The sequence below is a fragment of the Chinchilla lanigera genome, unplaced genomic scaffold (assembly GCF_000276665.1).
Source record: "Chinchilla lanigera isolate Chin_1 unplaced genomic scaffold, ChiLan1.0 scaffold00066, whole genome shotgun sequence".
NCBI lineage: Eukaryota > Metazoa > Chordata > Mammalia > Rodentia > Chinchillidae > Chinchilla > Chinchilla lanigera.
The window spans coordinates 1,548,816-1,567,161 of record NW_004955467.1 but is presented as its reverse complement, the minus strand read 5'-3'; the positions used below and the strand labels follow the sequence as shown (position 1 = coordinate 1,567,161).

The 18,346-nt window shown below is 37.6% G+C and overlaps 2 protein-coding genes across 2 annotated transcripts in view; one reads left to right on the top strand and one right to left on the bottom strand.

Annotated features, from left to right (window-relative positions):
* Pigl (phosphatidylinositol glycan anchor biosynthesis, class L) overlaps positions 1-668 on the bottom strand; it is a 78,665-nt gene extending 77,997 nt beyond the window's left edge. Inside the window, exons 1-2 of the mRNA XM_013522032.1 lie at positions 521-668; positions 203-371 (exon numbers count right to left, since the gene is read on the bottom strand). Coding sequence (XP_013377486.1) covers positions 203-371; positions 521-668 — 317 coding nt within the window. The remainder of the gene's footprint in view (positions 1-202; positions 372-520) is intronic.
* Ncor1 (nuclear receptor corepressor 1) overlaps positions 1-18,346 on the top strand; it is a gene marked incomplete in the record, with an annotated part of 160,248 nt that overhangs the window by 1,378 nt on the left and 140,524 nt on the right.

Here is an 18,346-nt window from a genome sequence, read left to right as displayed (position 1 = left end):
GGAGCTCGGCGGACGCGAGGAGGCGTCTGGGGTTGGGAGGAAGAACGGCTGCGGCCGGGCGGGGCGGCCGAGGGTCCTGGGGCGGGGGCGGGCGTACGGGCCTGGAGCCGCTCCGCCGCGGAGTTGGTGGCCGTCTGGGGAGCGGGCAAGGGCTGCGGAGGGTGACAGCGACGAGCGAGTGTGCGAGGAGCAAACTAGTCACCTTTCTAACCGGGCCACTTCCAGATGTGATAATGGCGAAGCGGGCAGTGGTGAGCGGAGATCCGAACCGTCCACCTCCCGCCGTTCGTTACTGGTGTCTTCACGGGCGAGGCGGGAGAATGCGCCTCGTTTAGGGTCGTAGAGGGATCTTAGAAAATTACAAAAAAAGCCTTAACGGAGAAGACAGCAAATTCATTAAATTAACTGGACCAGTAGTCATATGTTAGAGGGATGGATGAGAATAACTGGTATTTAGGAAAAGTATGTGCTCGGGAAATGTCAGGGTTGCATGGTATAGTGTCTCTTCAGCAGAGTTAACCTTGGAGAGTAGTGGTATGAGTAATTTTAATATTGGGGGTTAGTGTATTCACCTGCATCAGATTTGCTTGCCTGGTTATATCGTAATTATATCGAAATTTACATTCCTTGTGTGCACCCGGGTGAGGCAGTGATCGGAAGCTGAACATGGCAGTGTGCAAAGAGCAAGAAGCCTGGGATTTTTTGGGGGGGTCGGGGGCGCTTTTTGAGACAGGGTCTCACTATGCAATTCAGGTTGGTGTTGAACTCACTTTGTAGTACAGGCTGGTCTCGAACTCCCAAAGATCCTCCTGCCTCAGCCCCCTGAGTGCTGGGATTACAGGCGTAAGCCACTGCATTCGGCAAGGCCTGGGATTTTAAAATGCCTATACATATTCATTCATTTGTTTAGCGATATTTTGATCAATAGCTGCTGATGATTCTGGGTCACACGTGATTGTGAATAACTGAAGAATTGATGGCATTGCTGTGTTTAATTTTTAATAGATTTTTTGAAGTGTTTTGATGGACCTCTCCATAAAAATACTTACTAGGTGAAACAATTTGTACTTGCCTGGGCTCAGGATGAGGTTCATTTTAGAATCTGAAGTAGACACTGGTAAAATTTACAGAAAACCGCAGATTGCTAGAGAGAGGTTTTGTTTTTTCATTCTATTAAAATCCAGTGAGAGTTTATTTTATTATTTAAAGTTCCCAGTTGCTTTGCCTTGCTTTAAACACATCAGTTAATGAACATCAGCATACATATATCAGTCACACACCAGAAGTCATTCCTTGCAATACCAAAATATTCTTTTACAAAAGCTTGCCATATGTTGAACAACAACCCCAGAGAAAATGTAATATACTCAGTTCTCATTCTTCCTGTAACTGACATTTTGGAGCATAATCAACCCTTTCTGTGTTCCAGTTTCCTCATCTGTAATATTAGGAAAACATTTGCTCTTCTAGGATTGGCTGTTAGGAGTCTAAAGGGAGTTAATAGGAAATTGCTTTAAATAGATTGAAAGTGTCGTTTCTATGAGGTGGTAACAGCTCTCTCTGATCCAGTAGTGCTTTATCTTGAATCTCTCATTGGTGGTTACACTTTTTGCCTTGTGTTGTAGGTATTTATGTACCTGTTTATCTCTTCTGGAAAGCAGGATATGCCCTTCTCCGATGTTATCTTTATGTTTAAGGCACCAAGTAGTGTATGTCTGTGTGTGTGTAGTATATTGCCACTGCAAATTTTTGTTGAACAAATAAATACGGGGGATATAGTTAGAAAAATGTATTCATGTTACAGTGTATCAGAATATACCTGTTGCCGGGCATGGTGGTGCATGCCTGTCATCCCAGCACTTGGGAGGCTGAGGCAGGAGGATTGTTGCGAGTTCGACACCAGCCTGGGCTACAAAGTGAGCTCAACACCAGCCTGAACTGCATAGCGAGACCCTGTCTCAAAAAAACAAAAAACAACAAAAAAAACCAGAATATACCTGTTATCTATATAGCTGTGGTGCTCTCCATGGCCTCTGGAGGAATACAAAATTTTAACAATTCCTTGTTGGATTTTAAAAAATACAGTAAAACTTGTTTGTAATTGTAAACTGTCCTTGTAATTAAAAAAAGGAGGGAGGGTCAAAATGCCAGAAATTGTTTCTTTGTATTTAATTAAGTAAAAATTTGTACACAGCTAGGTAAGTTTAGATTATTCAGATATCTAAAGCATTTAAAAAAATTGTGAAAGTATTTTTTTTGCCACTGTAGAAAGCAAAGGCCTTTGGATAGAGATGGAATTGATGTAGGTGAATTTTAAGCTGTTACTCAGTGTTGTGCGTTTGATTTTATTATTCAGTCTAATTGCATTTTGTGATTTATCTTAGTGGTAATTTCAAATTCTTTTTTTTTTTTCTCTTAAACTCTAGTTTGTTTTTTTTGTTTTTGTTTTTTGTTTTTTTTTTTCTGGTACCGGAAATCAAACTCAGGACCTCACGCTTGCCAGGCAGGTGCTGTGCCCCTGAGCTAAATTCCCAGCCCTCTTCAAATTCTTAATGTCTGAAGATGATAGCACTGTCACATATTTAGTTATTTCCAGCTGTATGCATGTATGCATATATTTATTTATGAGATTTTGCAGTTTCCCAGGTGGGCCTTGTACTCCTGGGTTCAAGCTGGTCAGTCCTCTTGCCTCAGCCTCTTGGGTAGTTAGGACTACTTGTTCATAGCACAGTGCTTGGCCCCATCTATTTTACTTCATGTACTGGATTTTACTAGAATGTAATACAAAGCAAGTAGTAAAGGTTAATCAGAATGTATTATGTATATAGATTAGAGCTTCATGTGTTTTCAGTCATTCACTTTGAATACCAGATGCCTGTTATATTCAGGGTACAATACTAAACACTGTAAAGGCAAGAAGCATGATTTGAGGTCGATTATATGCACAAATACCTCAGTCCTTAGATTGCCTGATACTTTGTCATTTTCAGGCTTGAGGATACCAAAGGCAATTTTGATAGTTAGGAGAACATTTCCCTGTCAGAACTTCTTAGAAATATTGACAAACTTTATGAAAAGCTTTCAGTAACTGCATGGAGCATCTGTTTTTTATTTTGCTATTTTATGGTAGTGTTTTTCTTGAACATTTTTGCTTTTCTTCTACCATTTTTGCCACCCTAGGAGCTTGTGTGGTCAAAATGTTACTTGGATAGTCTTCGAGATACCCAACTCACCCCACCTTTGCATTTGAAAGCTTGACTTCTTACAAAACTGAGAGTTCCTGTGGCATTCTTCAGATAATTTAATTCTTCCATGTGTGCTGCTGCTATTTTTATTTAGTAGCCATCTCCAAACCAAACTTAATTGACTGAAATACAATGTTAATAATTTATAGAACCATGGAATGTAGTCAGACCGGTTAAGTCTTGTTTTACTTTTGCATAAACTGAGGGGCTGAATAAACTGAGAGTGGTCTGTCTAAGTTGCTGCAGTTGGGCAGTAGAAGAAGCCAAGTCTCTGACATCCAGTATAGTGCTCATTCTATTATACTGTTCCACATGTGGCATGATTCAATGTGATGATTGATACTTAGAACAGAAATTGGGGGTGGATGGAGAATGAGAGCGCACCATGGATATTCATCTTGTGTATTGAATGTAAAATAATAATATTAAATTTCTGCATGAAAATACAGTTTGAAAATGGCATTGATCTACATTAGTAATGTGGTCACTTGGAATTTTTGCCTAATACTTAATTTACTTTAAAAAAATAATTTTTTTTGGTAGTACTGGGGATTGAACCCAGTCTTTTCCACTGAAGGACATCTCCAGCCTTTTTAAAAATTTCTGAGACAGGGTTACTAAGTTGCTAGATTGTCTAGGCTGAGCTTGAATTTAGTCTTCCATAGTGCTGACATTATAGGCCTGTATGACCAGGCTAGGCATGACTGTTTTCTTAAACAAAAAAGTCTTCGAAGTTGTCTGAATTTAGTGACACTTACTGTAAACTTTGTTGTTGTTGTTGTTTTAAGACTCAGAAAATTTATTGGAGAAAAGGAATGGAGAAGAGGAAATAGCTCCTGACAGACAGGAAGAGGGTCCTGAATGTGTTGGCTCACTTCATGTAATTTAAGCTTCACAGTGATAGAAATTTTATTATGTCAAGCATTAGAAGCTTCTGTCATGTAAACAAGTAGGTTAAACTGATTTCTGGATATTTTTTTTAAAGTATGAGAGACTTCAGTTGTTACATAAAAGCTTAGATAAATAGTATGGACATGATCTAAACTTTTAATGCTATATTGAAAAGCTCATTTTTATTACTAGTTTTTTTTCTGCGAGGGATTATAAACCTGGGTTGTAGGCATGCTGAGCAAGTGCTTTACTGGGACTACACCTGCAGTCCATCTCCAGTCATGTAGTACTGTACTAGTTTTCTAACAATACTCGTGCTATAAAATTTAAGAGAAAAGGCATATTACTTTCTTTAAACTAATCTTTACATGAATACTTAGGCATGTTCATTTAGGCTATTAAGTAATATACCTATTTTGTGTTGTGTTCAGTTGTTTTTCTTTCACTATGCTTTTTTCTAGAGTGTTCTTTTCTATCTTACTTGTCCAAACTCTACCTCAAATGAATTCTGCCAGTTTTGAAAGGTTTGATCACGTATCACTTCATCCAGAAAATCTCTTCTCATTTTCTCCTCTCTAAAGCATGCATTTTTGTTCTGTAAATTCTTTTTTTTTTTTTGTCTTTTGAGACAGGATTTGGCTATGTAGTTCAGGCTGGCCTTCAACTCACTTTGTAGCCCAGGCAGGCCTCGAACTTGCAAGGATCCTCCTGCCTCAGCCTCCTGAGTGCTGGGATTACAGACATATGCCACCATGCTTGGCTGTTCTGAAAATTCTTGATGATTTATCTTTGCCATATAATTACTTATGTACATGTCCGTTTAGTCCCTGCTAACCAGTAAGCCCTTTGTAGGCATGTATGTATCTCAGTTATTTTTACTTTCTTTTAATTTTGGGAGGATGAGAAAATAAACATGGCATTGGTTCATCCCAGAGAATATTTCTAATTTTAGAATATTTATAAATTCAAATTTTAGTGTGTAAGAATGTTTTAACTTACATATGCAGAAAATTTTGGAGTAGTTGCAGAATTAGGAAAAAATGAATTAGAAATCTGGAGGAAAAAAAAGAAATTTGGGATGAGTGATTGATGGGATTAGTCTGGGAATCTCTCTGAAAGAGTACTACTGACCAGTAGCTGTATGCTAGAAATTAAATCCTTAAAATTAATCAGAGATCTAGGTGTGGTGACCCACTCTTGTAATTCCAGCATTTGAGAGGCTGCGGTAGGAGGATCGCCCAGAGAAAAGGCCAGCCTGGACAGAAAACAAGATTGGTTAGAGTAAATGAAAAGTCAAGATTGGGAAATTATTTTGATTTTTTTTCCCCTCCTCATACTGTCTACTAGAGAGGTAAAATATAGACTGTTTTCCTTTTTTTCTCCCTTGTTATACACAAACTGTATCAAACCAGAATATATCAAGTTTACATTTTTCTAGGAAAATTGGATTTTTTTTTTTCTTTAACAGAGACAAGTTCTTGTTATATTGGCCAGGCTGACCTCAAACACTTGTGCTCAAGTGATCCCCCTGCCTTAGCCTCCTATCTCAGACAGGGGGGACACCACAGTGCTTGACTTAGATTTGTTATGTCACCTTAATGCTTATAGATTGTCCCTTCCCCTCCTGCCTTTTTTTTTTTGGTCTTTTTGAGACAGGATCTCACTGTGCAGTTCAGGCTGTTCTTGAACCCACTTTGTAGCCCAGGCTGGCCTCAAACTCACAACGATCCTCCTGCCTCAGCCTCCTGAATGCTGGGATTACAGGTGTGCACCATCATCTCTCGCCAGCATATGGGTTTATATCATTTTGAAAATGTTTGTTATAAGTAGTAATTATGTTTTTAAACTGTTCAAAGATGTTTGATTTTGCATTACTTTAAGTTTTTAAAATTTTTAAATTAACTTTTATATATTTGGAATGAAACCAAAACTTGTGTTTTCTAGGAGTTATGCTCTAAAATAGACACAATGTAAATGTACTAGAGTAGGAGTATACACACTGGAGGGGGCTGAGTGTGGTGAGGAGTGACTTTATGATCGCACAAAGCCCCTTCCCCTTTTTGAGACAGGGTCTCCTTGGGTAATCCAGGCTGGCCTTGAACTCTTTCTTATATTTCTGCCTCAACCTCCCAAGTACTGGGATTGCAGGCAAGCACCACTGGGCCCAGTTTACTCACACAAAGCCATTTTAATGCATGAGGAAGATACATTATTTTAAACTCTTATCTTTCTTTCATTATAAGTAATATTTTATGGAAGTATAATATACGACTGTAGCTGGGTGTGGTGGTGCACACTTGTAATCCCAGCATTAGGGAGGCTGAGGCAGGAGGATCGTTCCGAGTTCGAGACCAGCCTGGGCTACAAAGTGAGCTCAAGGCCACCCTGAAATAAGAGTATATAAAGACATTGAAAGTGTAGTACTGCTTCTTAAATGTAATCTGCTAGATGTTTGTTGGATATTCTTAGATTTTTTTCTCTTACAATTTTCTGTATTATGAGATCATAATATATTGATACTTTTTTATTTACTGTTTCAAGTATTTATTTTTTGTGACGGGTTTGCTGTGTAGTCTGGGCTGGCTTTGAACTCACTGTGTAGATCAGTCTAGCCTCGAACTCTTGATCCTCCTGCCTCTGCCTTCTGAATTAGGGATTGTAGGCACGTGCCACCACTCCTGGCCAAGTTTGTGTATATTTAGAGCTACCTCTTTAACAGCTGCATAGTACCATTTTCACTTTATGAAAATACCATCATTTATTTATTTAGTAAATTTATGGCCACTAGATTTTTTTTGTCAGAAAACAGCACTATAAACAATTTTTTGTGTATATATGTATATTTATACACATGTACACTTCTTTTTTGGTACTTATGCAAGCAGCTTTGTAGGTTAGATCCCTAAAAGCAGAGTTGCTGAATAATCCAAAGATGTAATACAGATTTGGGTAGATGCTGATGTATTTTACTTTCAAAAGTTGGCTGGACCAATTTATAAAGGCACCAACAATGTATGAGTATGCTGCTACTCTGGGGAGTGCTGGATATTACAAGTTAAATATTTTGATAATTTAAGAGTTTAAAAACTGATTCTAATTGGCCTTTTATCAATCACTATTGAAATTGAACATTTTTATTATGGAGAGAATTGTGTTTCTTTCATAAACTGCCTGCTTTTACTTTGTTATTTTTGATTTTGGTTATTGGATTTGTAAAAAAAATTGGTTTGAAAAATTCATTACATATTAGGACATTCACTTTTTTTATACATATGCACCCATTGTTATGTACAGGTATAAATAAACACCACCAATACTTGATTTAATTTCTCTATACTTTAATTTCCTTATTTGAAAATGGAGATAGTAGAATAATGCAAATGACATTAAACATAGTAGCTGGCACATAGTAAATACTCAAAAACTGTTATTGTCTTTATTTTATTTTATTTTATTTTATTTTATTTTATTTTATTTTTGAGACAGGACCTCACTGTGCAGTTCAGGCTGGCCTTGAACTCGCAGTGTAGCCCAGACTGGCCTCAAACTCATGGGGGACCTTCTGCCTCAGCCTCCTCAGTGATAGATTGCAGGCATGTATCACCATGCCCAGCTTGTTAGCTGTCTTCATTATTAGTCTATATATGACTTGTAGATTTCATACTCTACTTAAAAAGATATTCCTAACTACAAAATTTAAACTGTGCACCCATGGATCAAACTAAAGGGAATATTATGAATAGTACAGTTACCTGCCTACCTCTCTTGTCTCCTTTTTTCTTCTTCTTTCATATGGGGAATGAATCCAAATTTGAGCTAAATCTTTTAAAGTTTGTTTATTTATTTATTTTTAATTTTGGGGACAGGGTCTTGCCATGTTGTTAAATTGCCCAGGCTGAGCTTGAGATTGTAATCCCCTTGCCTCAGCCTCTCATTCGGCAAGGATTACAGGCATGCTCTACCATGCCCTGCTGTTTCATTGTTTTTAAAGAAGAAAGATAATGTGTACATATATGTATGCTTATAATTGTAGGATATACTGAAAGGGTACCTTGTAATGTTGGTTGCCATAGGAAAGAGAACTGAGGGAAGACTTGTGACTGTATACCTTTCAATAAAGCAGAGAGGTTTTGAAATTTTCATTGATCACTTTTCTAATTTCTTTTTCTGTTCCTTTTTAAACTTCTAATTCTTTGGTTCATTTGGAGTTTATTTCTGATCTAGGAAGTGAAGTAGGAGATGTATTTAGGGGGATATATTAATTGTGCATGTTTTCCTCCTCCCATAGCCATTTGTGTCAACCCCATTTATTGAATAACCCATCTTTTGCCCCATTGATTAGAATTGCAGATTTTATCATTTACTAACTCTGCTTTAAGACCGGTGTGGTGGCGCACACCTGTAATCCCAGCACTCAGGCGGCTGAGGCAGGAGGATTATTGTGAGTTTGAGACCAGCCTGGGCTACAAAGTGAGCACAGGGCCAGCCTTAACTGCATAGTGAGACCCTATCTCAAAAAGACCAAAAAAAAAAAAAAAAAAAAAAAGCCAAAAAACTAACTCTACTTTATTCACTAGAGGAATTTGGGACAATTTCTGATTTGTCTTCTTACTCTCTTGATCTTTTGTGTATTACTATACTCATTAAAATACTACTGTTTTAGCAGAACATGGTGGCAAACACCTATAATCCCAGCACTCTACTCAGAAGGCTGAGGCAAGAGGATCACAGGAGTTTGAGGCCAGTCTAGGGTACAAAATGAGTTCAAGGCCAGCCTGAACTGCATAGTGAAACCCTGTCTCAAAAAGACCAAAAAAAAAAAAAGTATTGTTTTATACTTTTAGTTGTGACAGGGTTAGTCATTTGTTCATTACTTTTTGGGTTTTTTTTTCAGATTTTGACTTTTTTTTTTTTTTTGAGAAAGGGACTTGCTATTAGTTCAGTTGACCTTCAACTCACTATGTAGTCCAGTCCAGTCTCAAACTAAGGGCTATCCTGCCTCAACCAGCTGAGTGCTGGGATTCCAGGCATGTGCCACTACACCTGACTCTTACAGTTCTGGTCTGTGTATTGTTTTGGATGAACATTGCAGTTATTCTGTGATGTTCATAAGGAAGTCTTTAGGTTTTTATTGGGAATAATGGATATTGATTGGGAATACTGGAATTATGGGTTCATTTTGGAAAAATTGGCTTTTTCTCTTGTCTTTTTGAGGCAAGGTTTCACTATTTAGTTCAGGCAGGTCTTGAACTCAGGCTGTCCTCGAACTCACAGTGATCCTCCTGCCTCAACCTCCTGAGTGCTGCGATTATAGGTGTGCGCCACCACCCCCGCCAGTTTTCACACTTTGCTTCCAGAAAGTCCTGTACATTTCTTGTTTATTTCTCTTAACAAATGAGAGAGGGAATCAAAGGAGTTTATATATTAGTGAAAAAATAAAATCAAATAAAGCTGTTCATTTCAGATTATGGTAAACCTATAAAGGACCAGAAAGGGTGATGTGATTGATGGTACTTTGTAGAATGATGGGAAAGGCCTTCTAGGAGACATTTGAATAGAGAGACCTTAAGTTTAAGAAGGAGCTAGCTAGCCACAAGAATAAGCCAGGACAAGCACGAGGTTAGGAAGGGCTTGTCAAGAGGGTAGAGAAAGTGAAAGGAAGCTCCTGTTGCTAGGGCTTGGTGAGCTGCTAGAGTTGGGAGACCAAATAAAATACGTAGGGCCTTGTGGATCATTTTAAGTAGTTTGAATTTTATTTGAATTGCATGCATAGGAAACCCTTGAGTCTTAAGAAGAAGATATTCTGATTTATAATTTAAGAACATTAGACTTTTTGATGGAGAAGGTATGGAAGTGGGAAGGCCAGTTAATTTTCTGCACTCAGATAAAGATGATGGAAATAGTGGTGGAGAGGCTTGAGAGGATTCGGCGGCCTGTGTATGGAGCAAGAAAGAGAGAATGGCATATGATGTTGGATTGGGTGTTGTTGAGGATTAAGTACTATTAGCTGCTGCTGAGGCCATAGGAATAGCACAGAGCAGTCCCTGCCCTCACAGGTATCTGAGGGTTTGTGATGGAGACCACTAAGAAGCAACCCTGAGCAGGATTTAATCAATTGGGTTTTCCTGTTCACTATAAATCTGTCCACGACCTAGGCTTCTTGTCTGGAAATGGACAGTAGACTCATGGTAAGTGAACTTCTGTGAGTCATTAATTCCCAGCAAAACCTGTAATGGTGGATAAAGCTAGAAAACCTCAAAGGATAAGACAAGATCACAGCCAAGGACACCTGGATCCATCTCAACTAGATAAAGACAGTAGCTTCGGGGATCTCACTCCTGGGTGGATTAACTTAACCCTTATTAAGGATTAATTTAATACCTTATTTGGAGAAGTCCTTGAGTGATTCCACCCTTCTTGAGTACCCCCCTCCCTTCTGATAACCAAATAAATATGGGCCACCCAGAGAAGGTCTTGGTCTTAGCCCCAAGAGAATCTAGAACTCTGTGAAAAGGCTTTGATCTTCCAGGAGCCCTGAAATCATTCCATTTGCCTCTTTTTATTTAGCCTTTGCTGTACACTCATTCAGGAGATTGCAGACCTGATTAGCCCACAATAACTAAGGGATAGTATTGACCCGATAGGTTTGGTTTTGTTCACTTTCCTATAGAACTAAGTACAGTGAACCTATTTAAACTCTAATCTTCCTTCCCTCCCTTCCTCCCTCCTCTGCACTAGGCAAGTCCTCTTATCTTCCAGCCCTTTTTCCCTACTTTATTTTGATATGCTGTAAACCTAAAAAATGTCTGTTAGTCTTACTTGCTTAGTAACCTAGAGTAGTTTCTGCTGGTGTGTAAAAAGGGAGGCAGCAGAACATAATCTTTAAGATATCTAAGTTATAAAAAATTAGTTTAGGAAAGCTACTTAGCCTCTTTTAAGCCTTAAAGATAATAATGGAATTCAGGCTTTTAGGTGAGCTCGTGCAAAGTCTTAATATACTACTTAGTACATAAAAAAGGCTTGAAAAATGGTAGCACTTTATTATTCTCCTTAGGGTTTATTTGTTTTTTACAGTACTGGGGATTGAACCTGTGGGTGATCTACCTCTGAGATACATCCCTGGCCCTTTTTCATTTTTTTTTTTTCTTGGAGACAGGGTCTCATTTTGTAGTTTTGCCCTTACAATGACTATGTAACTCAGACTGGCCTCAAACTGGCATTCTTCCTGTCTCACCCTCCTGAGTGCTGTGATTACAGGCATGCACCACCTGACCTTGTGTTATATCTGTTAATTCAGCCCCGGGATCATAAAGTTAATTTTTTTCTGATTTCAATACATGTTCTTTTTTTGTGTGTTAAGGAAAGAATTGGTAAGTAGCCACTTATTTGTCATTTAATATAGTGCAAATACACTACAAAGTTCGTAGTTTGGTAGTTATTTAGCATGGCTGTTTTGGAAACCTTTTCCTTTGTCGCTTTATATGGGGATAAACAGTATCATTTTTCTTGTGTTCAAGAATTATTTATTGAATGCATGTACCCATAGATCCATCAGATGATTATGTCTTTATTAATGTTTTCTGTAAATATCATACCTTATTGGGACTATGGTATTTTATAAAGTTTTGTTCTTTTGCTACAATTCATCTCTCTGTTTTGTTTTGTTTTGTTTTGTTTTGTTTTGAGACAGGGCCTCACTATGTAGTTTAGGCTGATCTTGAACTCAGTGTATAGCCCTGGCTGGCCTCCTGCCCCACCCTCCCAAGTGCTGAGATTACAGCTATACACCACCACCCTTGGCCATTCATCTAAGTAATATGTCATAATATCATAGGAGGCTTCAAATAAAATACCTTGTTAATGATATTCTTCTAGAACAACTTTTGTTTTAAATGGGAAGAATGCTTTAGTTTATTTCACAGGAACATATTCTTATATAGCACTACTGTGGTATTGTACACATTGCAGAATTTACATATTCTAGTCTCTTCTGGAGGTTGGACTTTGAGACTCAGGAGGGTAGCTTAGCTTCTTAACTCATCTCTGGACTAGATTTCAGATGGCTAGGATGCCTAGGGAAGTGGTCTTTCTGAGCTTCTTCTTGAGTAACATGCTTTGGGAGTTGAATCAGAGCTGGGCTGCTTTGTGGAAATTAGTGAAACCTAATTTATTTCAGTTCAGTAAAATTTTTTATCATCTGCAGTGTCATAAAAGGACATTCCCTTATACCTTCCCTGTTTTTTTGTTTGTTTGTTTTGTTTTGTTTTGTTTTTTGTTGTTTGAGACAGGGTCTTGCTTTGTAGTTCAGGCTGGCCTTGAACTCATGTAGCCCAGGCTGGCCTCAAACTCACAGTGATCTTCCTGCCTCAGCCTCCCAAGTGCTGGAATTACAGGTGTGTGCCGTGACACCTGCCCTAATCCCTTATGTTGTATCAGAGAGTTTTATTATTTGATTAATTAAAATTAAATTGTATATTTTGTATGACTTTTTTTACTTGGGTGAAATGTGGACTTACCTCTCTTATAATCCTTAGTGGATTCATTCTTGCTTGTCTCAAGAGTCATCTGCAGTCTTGCCACAGTGCAGTATATTTTTAGCTTTTTTTCCAAGATAGCTTAGGCCACCTTGAAAAGCTATCCAAGTACATTTTGGTTATGCAAAGATTGTAGGCCAAAAGCCAAGAGTTCCTGGTGAGAGGAGGATTAGCTTTTTATTTTTAGAAGATTGTATTTGAAATTTTGTTGTTGTAAGAAAGTTTCCTGTTGAGTAAATGTGTGTGTTTAATATGGGAAGAACCAAATAGGAACCTAAATAGATCAATTTTATTTGGCTACATTTTATTGTCTTTTTGCAAGATACAGGCATTTAGTTCTGGGTTTATCTGTAGAATTTAGATTTAGTGTATTCTTGTCACTTGTAACAATGACATCTTGTTTTAGCATGTTGTTCTTGTCCTAAAACATTATGTGTACTGTTGTTTATAACATGAGGCATTTATAAAATCTTGACCAGGTCTCTCAAACAGTTCAGAGTTTCTGCATTATATGAGCCCACCATGTAACTAGTCCTTTATGAATGAGTTTTGGTGCCAAGACATATGTGATTTTAGTTATAACTGCTGCTTAGTATGTTCTCTTCCCTTGGGCTCTGACTTTAGATTGGATTGTTTTATTTCAGTTGGTTTCAAACTGTGGTGTTCTGTAAAGGTACCCTGGTGACTGAGGGGGTGGAAAGATGGGGCCGGTGGTGCTGAAAAGATGAATTCTGGATTCCCTCATTCTCACTGAATTAGAGTATTTCTCCTTTGTATCTTTTCTACTTTTGGCTTCTATGTAAAATGTTTAAGGAAGGGGTGCTAGTTAGAGAACCAAAAGGTCTGAATACTTGCTGTAAATCTCATGGGTAAGTTTTGGGAAGGAGGTTGTAGTGGTCTCCAGGCTGCAGTTCCTTAGGATGGAGGAGCCTGCTATGAGCCAGGCGTCATGGCGCATACCTGTGCCATACCATGGCGCCATACCATGGCGCATCCCAGCACTTGGGCAGGAAGATCACTGCGCATTTGAGGCCAGCCTGGGCTACATAGTGAGTTCAAAGCCAGTGTGAACTACGTAGGGGGATCCTGTCCCCTTGCCCCTCAGAACATTCGTAAATATTTCCTAATTTTTCTAAGTAATACTAATCTACAGCCCTAAGAAATGCTTAAGTAATTCATCTCTGAGGTCTCCTCCCAATTCAGACATCCAACTACGTAGAGCTATAAATGGGATGGAGAAGCAAAAGAAAAGATCTTACTCTTGGATCATCTAAATTTTTTTAGTATAAATGTTCTCCTTTATAACCCATAAATGTGGATGGTCTTGGTGCTAATGTCCTGATTTTAGTTTTGTCTTATTGCCTCCTATGTCTGGCTTTTATTACTTTTATTTTTATTTAAATTTTTTGTTGGTTTTTTTGAGACAGAGTCTTGCTATGCAGTTGAAGTTTGCCTTGATCTCACTATGTAGCCCAGGCTGACCTTGAACGCAGGGAGATTCTCTTGCCTTAGCCTCCCAAGTGCTGGTATTACAGGCATGTGATTATACTTTTAACTATGCCTGACCTTTTTTTTTTGAGACAGGGTTTCACTCTGTAGTTCAGGCTTGCCTTGAGTTCACTAGGTAGCCCAGGCTGGCCTTGAACTTGTTGTACAGCTGTGCACTACCACGCCCAGCCCTGATTTTACTTCTCAGATAGTAAACTTCACTAAAATCACACCAGAAAGCCTAGGACATCATAAAGGACTATTGACAAAAATGAGAAACATATTTTATATTTGAGCGACATTGGGTGTAGATGTTGAACTCTGGACTGACCATTGTTGAAAGAAATCAAAACAGTCACTCCCTAAACTCACACCACCACATAGATTTCTAGAATGTACGCCACCCAGAAAAAAATTTAGATGATCCAAGGGTAAGATCTTTTCTTTTGCTTCTCCATCCCATTTATAGCTCTACGTAGTTGGATGTCTGAATTGGGAGGAGACCTCAGAGATGAATTACTAAAGCATTTCTTAGGGTTGTAGATTAGTATTACTTAGAAAACTTAGGAAATATTTATGAATGTTCATATAATCATGAAAAACTAAGAAGTTATTTATGACCTTATGAGATGATTGGCAAGATACAGAGTTAAGAAATAAATGAAGAGCGGGGCACGGTGGCACATCCCTATAATCCCAGCACTTGGGAAACTGAGGCAGGAGGATCATTGCCAGTTGGAGACCAGCCTGGCCTACAAAGTGAGCTCAAGACCAGCCTGAATTGCATAGCGAGACCCTGTCTCAAAAAGACAAAAAAACCCAAACAAAACCATAATAGTTCTTCTTAATCCTGAGCCTTTCCCCTGCTTGCTGAGCTGTCTGTCTTGCTTTTATTTTCTAATTCTAACTGGGTAAGGAATGTGATTAGAATGGGGAAATTGGATTGAGTTGGCATATGGAAATTTTTGTCTGAATTTTCTTTCTTAAATCCCTTAAAATGGTGGAACCAGGAAAATTGAGTTTCCTAAGGGGCATAAAATATTAAATGAGTAGACAATGTAGACATAATTTTCATCTTAACTATAATTATCCTAAAATATGAGCATATTTCACACACACACACATATAAAATTTTTGTCGTGGGAATTTTATGTATTTTCATATGTAATTGAGGTAGGAGATATATATAGAGATATATCACAAATATTTTTCCATCATATTCCCCATCATATTTATGAAATATTCCTATGTCTTATTGTCCATCCTAGAACATAAATATATAATCATGTTTTGGGATGGGACTGCTCAGTAGTATAAAGGTTTCTGTTCTCCTTTAATCAGTCCGTGGATTCACTGTTTGCATCTTCTCATCTAGATTTTTTACGGAACATGACAAGGTGACCCTGATACTTGAGTGAAGGAAGTATCCTAGATGTAAAAGGTGAAGTCGTTGAAGGTAGAAGCAACAACAAAGCATAATGAGGGGGAAATTGCTCTAATGGATGTAAAAACCTCCTAATGCCATCATGATTTACAAAGTATGAAATGGCATAGGAAAAGATAAACCAAATTAATAAATCTAGAATTGTGGTTAGTGGGAACATACTTAATAGTAAAGATGAGTTTTCTTTATGTACAATTTCAGTCTCATAGAAATGTACAGAGAGCAGTATCACTGGAGTTCTACCTACCTACTACCTACTACCATCTGTGTTCAGGAAACCTCAATATTTTATCACAGTTGCTTTACTTTTTAAGAAACAGTGTAACCGATTATACCTCTTCCCTCTTCCTTCCTCAGATGTAACTATTGTCCTAAATTAGATGTATGTCATACACGTTATTATGTATGTATTGTGAATCATAAAAAGTGTTTTTAGTTCCATTCTCAACTTTATTAGTGTTACTTGTTTTAAAACATGTAGCTATGGTTTATTCATTATAACTGCTATATTTTGTTGTGAATATACCAATTTATTTTATTAACTGGGATTTAGATTTTCTTCAAATTTTTCTATTTCAATAAATACCCCTTTATATATATGTATTTATATATGCAAGCTTCTCTAGAGTATGATACCTACCAGTGAAGCTGCTGAGTTGTAATAAGGATAGTATTTCTAATCAGTGCAGAAAGATAGGCTTAGGAAGTATTTTTTTGGGATAATTAACTATTAGTAAAGAAAATATAGCTAGACCTCCTTTTAGAAGAAATTTTAGGTTGTTAAGAAGGTAAATATTAAAAAATTAAAACTTTAAGAAGTGTAAGAGGAAACTGTGTAACACTTTTATAATTTGGGGGCGAAGGTCTTTGAAAAGATGAACTGAACAGCGCTGTGTGTACCTGCCATTCCTGCACTTGGAAAGGGGGCCAAGGCCAAGAATCACTTGAGCCTAGGAGTTCAAGACCAGCCTGGGCAATATAATGAGAACCTGGCTTAAGAAACAAAAATAAAAATGTATATATTCGATATTTAGGACAATTCCTTGAGAAACATTCTCAGTTGTTTATCTTTAGGTATCTGAATTGATAAAAAAGTAATTTGTACCAGTTTATATTCATACTAGTAGTGAGTAAAAGAATGCTGTTTCTCCAACACTCTCACCAATATCAGGCATTTTTAAAAAATATTTTACCACTTTGTTTGGTAAAATGATTTTGTTTTGCTTTTTTTGTAATTTGTGATTAAGGTTTTTGTTTTTTATTTCCTTTGTTGATCCTATCTTACCATCATACCTTTTTTCATTGTGATCATTTTTTTTTTCTTAATGATTTGTTTAGAAAAAATAGACATAGATATAATTGGGAGGGCTGGCACACATCTGTAATTCTAGCACTCTGGGAGGCTGAGGCAGGGGGATTGTAAGTTTGAGCCCAGCTTGGGCAATTGAGTGACTGAGTGAAACCCTGTCTCAAAATAAGGGTTGGAGATGTTGCTCATTGTAAAGACCCTGGATGCAATCCCCAGCACTGTTAAAAAGGAAAAAGTTAAAATGATAAATTTTATATTATGTATATTTTACCACAGTGAAAAGAACCCTCATACCCTTTAGCTATCTTCCAGTATTTTCTATCTCTGGTTTACTCTCCCATACTGGCCACTAATCTGTTTTTTATCATTATATATTTGCCTCTTCTGGACTTTTATATATGAAAATAAATCATGTTCTGTGATTGGCTTCTTTTAATTATCATAGTGTTTTCAGAGTTTGTCCAAGGTATAATACATATTAATTTCATTCTTTTTTATGTGTGACTACTATTCCTTTGTAGAATACCACATTTTATTTATCCATTCACTATTTGACAAGACATGACATTTGGGTTGTTTTCCAAGGTAGTGTTATTTTTTGGACTTTTGAGATCTTAAGATTCTAAGAACTGAAAACCTACTCAGCCTGTATTAAGTAAATGAGGGCTTACAAAGACTATAGGCAATTTAACAGGTATCTAAGGACAGGGAAAACCTGCTTCTCGTGGTGACTGACCCTAGAACAAAAGGTCCTCCTGCTTTGTCTCTCACAGGGCTATAGGGTCTCTTTCTCTGCCTCTGTCTGCATGTCTACCCAAGACTGTCTGTAAACTGACATTGTGTGCTTCCCCTGTAACTTCCCTGACACTTCTTTGGCTCACCTTGATTCATTCTTGCTCTGGGCCCCTTGTAGCTCAGTTTCCTGTAGCTATGTTCTTAATTCCATATTCTTAGAGAGGAATCTGGTTGGTTTGTCCTTGGTCCAGTATATTTTAGCCACACCTTAACCAGAGGGACAGTCTCTGGAACAGGGCATATGTGTATATGAATCTGGGTATAACTGGTCTCTCTAGAGTCTTAAGGCCAGTCAGACTAAAGAGTACCCAATGGTCATCAAACATTTTGACTTGCACTTAAAAGTTATTGAGGACTGCATAAGCTTTTGCTTATATGAGTTATATATGTGTTGATATATATATGATATATATATATGAGTTATATATGTGTTGATATTTATCAAGATAAATATTAGGTAAAGAAATTCTAATTATTTATTTAAAAATAGAAGGCTAGGGGTGTGGCTCAGTGGTACAGCCTGTACTTAACATGTGCGAGAGTCTGGGTTTGAGTCCCAGCACGCAGCATACATGCATTTTATATCTTCACTGCATGGTAATCTCAGTTACGCTTTTTTGATATGTGGCTATTTTAAAAA